An 8,607-nucleotide genomic window follows, 5' to 3' on the forward strand; every position below is an offset into this window, starting at 1 on the left:
GGGTTCACTCCAGGTAGCCAGAGGGTATCTTCAGGAAGAAAGTACTGATAAGTGCTGATTTAAAAAAAAAAAAGAAAGGGGGGGACTCCCCTGGTGGCTCAGTGGTTAAGAATCCACCTGCCAATGCAGGGGACACGGGTAAGAGTACTAGTCCGGGAAAATCCCACATGCCATGGAGCAACGAAGCCTGTGCGCCACAACTACTGAAGCTCGTGCACCACAGCTGCTGAGCCCACGTGCCACAACTACTGAAGCCTGCGCACCCAGAGCCCGTGCTCCACAACAAGAGAAGCCACCACAATGAGAAGCCCGCACACCACAATGAAGAGTAGCCCCCGCTCGTCGCGACTAGAGAAAGCCCGCGCGCAGCAACGAAGACCCAATGCAGCCAAAAATAAAATTAAAAAAAAAAGAAGAAGAAGAAAGCAATAATCTAATCAATCAGCTGTAATGTGTCTGTTTCAAGGATAAAATGGGAAAACCTGACATACATATCAGGTATATTCTTTTTTTTTTATTGAAGTATACTTGATTTACAATGTTTCAGGTGTATAGCAAAGTGATTTAGCCATATATATACATATATATATGTATATATACTCTTTTTCAGATTCTTTTCCATTATAGGTTATTAGAAGATATTGAAGATAGTTCCCTGTGCTATACAGTAGGTCCTTGTTGGTTATCTATTTTATATATAGTAGTGTGTATCTGTTAATCCCAAACTCCTAATTTATCCCTCTCCCCCGTCCTTGCCTTTCCCCTTTGGTAACCATAAGTTTGTTTTCTATGTCTATAAGTCTATTTCTGTTTTGTAAGTAAGTTCATTTATATTCTTCATGCAAATTACCTAAATTGCCTTTATCGATTGGCTTGTAAGCCTGAATAGAGTCAGTCCCCAAATCCATCTAACGGATAAAATAGCTTCTGGACTTGCAATAACAAAAAAGACTGCCACTCTCTGAGGACTTCCACACAACCATCCAGCAACCTCCCTCTTTTGCACTGTTTAATCTCACAAACTCTACAGCTAAAGGTTAGAGGCAAAGAAAGGTAGGCCACTTACCAGTTTATACAGATTAACTTTAAAATTCTATTTTCTTCTTCCCCCCTCCTTCTACCAAGACTGGCCTTGTCTATAAATGTCAAACTCTCTAAGCCAGATAACTGATAAAAATGTAAAATAAAAAGATTCAGATTCAAGAAAGACCCCTGAAGAATCTATTCCTCATACCGTTCATAGAATTTGACGGTACAAATAAAAAACTGGATTCAGGGAGTTCCCTGGTGGTCCAGTGGTTAGTTAGGACTTGGCACTCTCACGCCATGGTGCCAGGTTCAATCCCTGGTCAAGGAACTAAGATCCTGCAAGCCTCCTGGGTCGGCCAAAAAAAAAAAAAAAAAAAAAAAAACAAATTGGATTCAGACATTTAAACCATGTTTTCCGCTTGTACAAGTGAGAAAAGACAATTCTTCCTAAGATCAATAGGTTCCATCTATCACTTTTCTCAAAGGACCACACAGCTGTCTTATAAGAGAAAGAACAATATAACAAAAAAGACTTCAGGAAATCTACGGTGTAGGTAAATCAGCAGGATACAGGACACTTTCCCCATCTTCAGGCACCTTCCTTATCCTCCAAAAACATTTCCAAAATGGGATGTAAGTATCCCGAAGTCTGTTCCAAAGCTCCCTAAGTTCCATGGGCAGGCTTGGGCTCCAAAACTTAGACGCTGCTGGCATATTAACTGTCTCCAGCTTTTCACAAGTGCTATCACTTAGGCGGCTTGCTCTGCCTCCCTCCACCCCTATATGTTCCCGTTTGCTTTTTCCGGTTCACAGTGGGTTTCTTTTTTTCCAGTGAACATTGAGGTTAGAAAGCCTGTGACTCTTTGTTATCAATTTCCTCTCTTCATCTAATAATAGTTAGTACTTTCTTTTTATGTCGTTTTTCAACTCAAAAAGTACTGAGCTGTATTTCCCTACTGCCAATTGTGTGGGGAGGTGGCTATATTTCTTTTCCTGCTTTAGCTTTTCCTTTTTCTCTCTTTGGCCCTTAAGAGTCTCTATTATTTTTATACCACTACGGGTAGAGTGGACACCTTCTATTTGTGGATTCTCCTTATTATTAGGTGCAGGCTTAAAATAATAATGAAGAAATAGAAATAGAAAGCTAGACAGTTCTGAACAGATGATCATATATTCTCCAACACGCAAATATGTGTTGATCTGTGCAAATCAGACAACTCTTTCCTCCTCTTTATGGAATACAAGGGGCCACACCACCAACAGAACATTAGAAAGGTTAATATCTGCAGAACATAAAATAATTTGCATGGCACTTATCACCACAAGGTAATATTTTATATCTTAAAAATGACAAAAACTATTATTCATTCATTATTGACCACCTAGACAAAGCTAACTGTTGGGAATACGTAATAAAAATATACGTGTCCCGCCCTAAAAAGCTTTAGAAAACTCAACTTCTCTTTTACAATATGAACGGTTTCAGGTTCAGATAAGATTCTGGGAATATCTACTGATCATGTAACTAATACTATAGCCCAAAATTTAAATTCAAACAGCAACATCCTTTAAAGAAATTCAAACAGTTCCCACTACAGAATGGTATTTTGTCTTCAGATTTTCCTCGCAATTCAAGATTTTAGAGCAGGCTGAGGGATGATCTAATCAAATTTATCAACCCCCTCTATGGTTTCTGGGCGAAAAAAACGATGAACCATTTATAGGCAGCTCCAAGAGGGAAAACCTCTTCCCTATAAAATAGTAAATAACACATTCAACCACTCCCATCTCTGCTAAGGAGGGACTCCAGTGCCCACTCACAAACCCAGCTTTCCAAGATTTGGAATCTCCTATTCAGTATAAACAGCACCAACAGACACAAAGCCAAAGCACCAGGGCAATGTAAATAAGCTCACTCTACTGAATTCTAATATACATTTACTCAATTAAGACAACTGAGGTCTCAAAGCTGGGGTAAGACCACCTGGAAATTCCTTCTAGGAGAAGCTAAATTTCAGTGTGCCTGCTTAGGAGAAAACACTCTAGAAATAAAGTAATGATTTCCTAAACTGCAGATCCCTCTGATCTGGTCTTTAGCTGTTCTACTAGGAGAAAGAAAACCTATTACGTTTGAAGTGGTTATTATCTACCAGGCTCAACGCTAAGAGTTTTAAAAGGATTGTCTGATTTAATTCTGACATTCTCTGGAATAGACATCATTATGTCCATTTACAGATGAAGAAACTGAAGCTGAGAGAAGTTTAAAAATTGGCCCAAGTATTTTATTCTTTTTGGTGCTACTGTAAATATGATTCTTTTCCTAATATCCTTCACAGATAGTTCATTCTATCTGTATAGAAACACAACTGATTTTTGTAGGTTGATTTTGTACCCTGCAACTTAAACTTGTTTATTTCTAACAGTTTTTTTGTTAGTGTCTTAAGGGTTTTCTATATATAAAATCATGTTGGGACTTCCCTGGTGGTCCAGTGGTTAAGAATCCGCCTTCCAATGCAGGGGACTCGGGTTCAATCCCTGGCTGGGGAACTAAGATCCCACATGCTGTGGGGCAACTAAGCCAGCGTGCGGCAACTACTGAGCCCGCGCGCCACACCTAGAGCGCCCGCACGCCGCAATAAAAACAAGAACAAAAGACAAGTGTTGGTGAGGATGGGGAGAAATTGCAACATTTGTATACTGTTGGTAGGAAAGCAAAAGAGGGCAGTGGTATAGCAAATAGTATGGAGGTTCCTCAAAAAAATTAAAACTAGAACTACCATATGATCCAGCAATCTCACTTCTGTGTATTTATCCAAAATCGCTGAAATCAAGATCTCAAAGAAAAAAAAAAAAAAGATCTCAAAGAATTATTAGCACTCTCACGTTCACTGAGGCATGATTAACAATAGCCAAGATGTGGAAACAACCTAAATGTCCATGAACATACGAACAGACAAGCAAAATGTAGTATACACATAGAATGGAATATTACTCGCCTTTAGAAAAGAAAATTCTGCAATATGTGACAACATGGATGAACCTTGAGGACGTTATGCTAACTGAAATAAGACAGTTGCAGAAAGACAACTGATTCCACTTATATGAGGTATTCACTTACATGAAGTATCTAAAATAATCAAATTCACGAACCAAATAGTGGAATGGGGGTTGCCAGCAGCTGGAAGAGGACGAATGGGGAGTTACTAATTAACAGGCATAAAGTTCCAGTTAAGCAAAATGAACAAGCTCTTGAGATCTGCTGTACAACACTGTACCTATAGTCAACAGTACTTATTGTACTCTTAAAATTGTACCAACAGGGTAGATCTCATGTTAAGTGTTTTTACCACAATAAAATTTTTTTAATGTTTAACTGGCCCAAGGACTCAAACCCATTTCCAACTGACACTCAAATCTGTGCTCTGACTTAACCACATAACTGCCTCGGAAGAGATTAAAAAGTACTGACAGCGTTCTCTCTCTGCGCTGTTAGACGTTAGGAAATTCGCTTAGCAGCTCTGGGCTTGAGTTTCCTCACCATCAAGATGAGTCTCAGCGCAAAGGCAGGCAGCACTGCCACCACCAACTGGTCGGTTTGCAGCCAACGCCGCTGGTAGTCCCCCAACGGGCATCAGCAGGACCAAGCGGGGGCCCAGCTGGAGCCCAGCGCCGCGGCCGGACCACCGCGCCTCAGCTCCCGCAGGCGCGAAGATGAGAAACGCCGCGGGAGAAAGGAACAAAGCCCGGCCCCGCTGGGTCACCGTGACCCGGGGGAAGGGCATCAGTACGACCAGCCCACGGCCTCGTTTCCAAGGCAGCTGGACCAAGAGCTCGTCTCACCTCCGGCCAGATTCGCCGGCTGGCACCTCCCCTTCACTCTGCGCCTCAGTCGCCATCTTAGTCAGTAAACTTCTTTCACCACCCCCAACCCCGACCCCGCCCCCCTGCCTTTGGATTGGCTAAGGTGTTTCCCCCTCTTTTACACGATTGGATGACTTGACCGGCCCTCCTCAACCTAAACAGCTTCATGATATTATAGGTCTATTCAAATAACTAACCGTCCTTGGTCGCCCCCAGTCTTCGCGGAAAAAAAGGAGGGGGGAACCCAGCCCCGAGGCCTGCCGGGAGTTGTAGTTTCTCATTTTGATTAACCCTTCGGATTCCACCGACTTTTAGGTTCAAGTCAGAAATAACAAGCCAATGCTCAAATTTTGTCCTGATGTATAAAACTCAGAATTACAGATCTGTTGAACTTGAAAGTGACTTTAAGAGTCACTCTCTAAAATGCAAGATTCGTTTTCTGTCCTGATACAGATTGATATACCCAGAATTGTAGGTACAGAGTGGGAGCCAAGAAGTACTTATTAAATTTAGTTCACAGCCTGCTTTCTTTAGACAGCATACGGGGGGGGGGGGGGTCACTTCTTCATTCCACCCGCTCCCTTCCAGCTTTCCAAAGAACCCACAGAGTTTGCCTCTCTGATCTGAATCATGGAGACAAAACCTGCATAATTTTGTCCCTGGCTGAGCTTTAATCCTCAGTGGGAGAAATAACCGTAATTATGCTTGCCCTCCCTGCCTCACGGGCTTCTGGTGAGGATTAACTGAGGCAACAGATGCGAGAACATTGTAAACTTAAAGCATTAATTTTTTCTCTGTATTATTTTTCTTTGCTGGATTTTTCTAGGAATATTTTTCCTGTTGTTCCTTTTGACATCCTTTCACCTGAGGATCTCCCAGCACTCTCCTTCTCTTTCACTAAGCTCTAACCACATATATTTCAGTTTCTCAAAAGCCTTTGCTCTGTTGTTTTTCTGTCTGGCCTGCTTTATTACATTTCACATCTCAGTTTAAAAGTCACTGGTTCAGGGAATTCCCTGGCGGTCCTGTGGTTAGGACTCTGCACATCCACTGCCGGGGCCTGAGTTTGATCCTTGGTCGGGGATCTAAGATCCCGAGAGCCATGTAGGGTGGCAAAAAATAATAATAATAAATCAAAAAATAAATAAAAGTCACTGGTTCAGATGCCTTCCATGCCCCCCACCCCGAATAAACCAGTTCCCCTACTAAACTTTCACATAACACTTGTACTCTTCCTTCATAGTTCTTATCACAACTTATATAGTTTGTGTGACCATTTGTTTCACGGGAGGGTTCCCAACTAGACATCCTGCCACATGTGGGTGGAGGCTACATCTATTTTGCTCCCTGTGGCATGTGGCACATAGTGGACTTCAAAAAATATTTTTTCAGCAAATGAATAAGTAAATCGTCAGGCTCTATTATCCAAATCAAAAATTGAATCAAGTATTCTAATAGATTATTTCAATTGATGAATTTATAAGTTTGGTAAAAGTGTCTAAATAAAATTGCATTTAGTTTTATGTTTAACAAATTGTCCTTATTGTACAAATGCATGAAAAGAAATGCAAAATTCAACAAACACATATCAGTGAAATTTTTCACTGAACCCCAGACAGCCTTGGAAAATCCAGGTTGCATAACTGCTCTATATACAAAGCAGGGAACCCAAGGCTCAAATTCTGCCCTTTCCCTGAAGTGTGAACAGGTTTCCCTCCCCCCTGCCGGCCCCGTGACACCCAGGACATCAATTAATTGACTGACTGAATTAAACTGATGCTTTCACACAGAAGAAATGTTCAAAACTTTAAACTATTACCACTACAACTAGGAAGAACACCATATTTCTGGTTCATCTGTTTTGATGACATTTTTTACACAAAGTCCTTCATGTTTGGGGAACTACAGCACCGTGTTAAGAGCATGGGCTCTGGAGTTAGTGAGCCTAGGCTCAAATCCGGCTCCATCACTTCTAGCTGTGTGACCCCAGACAAGTTACTTAACTTTCTGATTCTATTTTCTTTTCTGTAAAGTGAGGACAATGATAATTCTCAGAAGGGTATTGTGAAGATTAAATGAGATAATCTCTGAGGAGCTGCTTCACAGCAGAGTGTCTGGTGCACACTAAGTCTAGATAAATGTTCAAGGTGAGATGATGAATATTAAGAATGCTAGGGGGGCTTCCCTGGTGGCGCAGTGGTTGAGAATCTGCCTGCCAATTCAGGGGACACGGGTTCGAGCCCTGGTCTGGGAAGATCCCACATGCCGCGGAGCAACTAGGCCCGTGAGCCACAACTACTGAGCCTGCACGTCTGGAGCCTGTGCCCCGCAACAAGAGAGGCCGCAACAGTGAAAGGCCCGCGCACTGCGATAAAGAGTGGCCCCCACTCGCCGCAACTAGAGAAAGACCTCACACAGAAACGAAGACCCAACACAGCCAAAAATAAATAAATTAATTAAAAAAAAAAAAAAAGGGACAACTGATTTAAAAAAAAAAAAAAAAAAAAAAAAAAAAGAATGCTAGGACTTCCCTGGTGGCGCAGTGGTTAAGAATCCACCTACCGATTCATGGGACACGGGTTCGAGCCCTGCTCCGGGAAGATCCCACATGCCGGGCTTCCCTGGTGGCGCAGTGGTTGAGACTCTGCCTGCCAATGCAGGGGACACGGGTTCGAGCCCTGGTTCTGGGAGGATCCCACATGCCACGGAGCAACTGGGCCCGTGAGCCATAACTACTGAGCCTGCGCGTCTGGAGCCTGTGCTCCGCAACAAGAGAGGCCGCGATAGTGAGAGGCCCGCGCACCGCGATGAAGAGTGGCCCCCGCTTGCCACAACTAGAGAAAGCCCTCGTACAGAAACAAAGACCCAACACAGCCAAAAATAAATAAATACATTTTTTTTTAAAAAAGGAGAACTTAACATTAAAAAAAAAAAAAAAAATCCCACATGCCGCGGAGCAACTAAGCCCATGCGCCACAACTACTGAGCCTGCGCTCTAGAGCCCGTGCTCTGCAACAAGAGAAGTCACCCGCAGTGAGAAGCCCACACATCTCAACGAAGACCCAACACAGCCAAAAATAAAATAAATTAAACGTATGGACACCAAGGGGGGAAAACTGCGGTGGGGTGGGGATGGTGGTGTGCTGAATTGGGCAATTGGGATTGACATGTATACAGTGATGTGTATAAAATTGATGACTGATTAAAAAAAAAAAAAAGAATACTAAACTCCACGGGAATTCCCTGGTAGTCCAGTGGTTAGGACTCCGAGCTTACACTTCAGGGGGCACGGGTTCGATCCCTGGTCAGGGAACTCAGATCCTGCATGCTCCGCGGCGAGGCCCAAAAAAAAAAAAAAAAAAAAAAAAAAAAAAATGCCAAACTCCCTTCTCAGATAACACTTCTATCTCCATTGCTGTGTGATAAGGACCATACATTACTCTTGAGGTTACAGTTTAATCGGTTAGCCTGGAGAGGGGAGTGTCCCTCCTCAAAACCAGCTGTCCAGCTGTGACTTCTGATTGCAAGCAAGTATCACTGCTGAGTGCTCTAAAAGTACCCACCAGCCGACAAGCCTACACACCCTGTTTCTGCGAGGATGTCACGGCTCCCCCGAGATCATCTTCCTTACCCGGTCTAGTTACTGATTGTTAGAGCGACGATAAGCACAGCTGTACAGCAGGCATTCTTGAAAGTTCAGAAAGTCCTCTTGATTCC

At 42.8% G+C, this 8,607-nt stretch overlaps 1 protein-coding gene across 1 annotated transcript in view; it reads right to left on the reverse strand.

Annotated features, from left to right (window-relative positions):
* The window catches only part of ARHGAP19 (Rho GTPase activating protein 19), a 56,718-nt gene extending 51,792 nt beyond the window's left edge, over window positions 1-4,926 (reverse strand). The window contains exon 1 of the mRNA XM_068548293.1: window positions 4,870-4,926. Within this exon, the coding sequence (XP_068404394.1) occupies window positions 4,870-4,925 (56 nt within the window). The 5' untranslated portion in view covers window position 4,926. The remainder of the gene's footprint in view (window positions 1-4,869) is intronic.
* Window positions 4,927-8,607: the final 3,681 nt, after the last annotated feature.

This window comes from Eschrichtius robustus, chromosome 7 (genome assembly GCF_028021215.1).
Source record: "Eschrichtius robustus isolate mEscRob2 chromosome 7, mEscRob2.pri, whole genome shotgun sequence".
Classification (NCBI taxonomy): Eukaryota; Metazoa; Chordata; class Mammalia; order Artiodactyla; family Eschrichtiidae; genus Eschrichtius; species Eschrichtius robustus.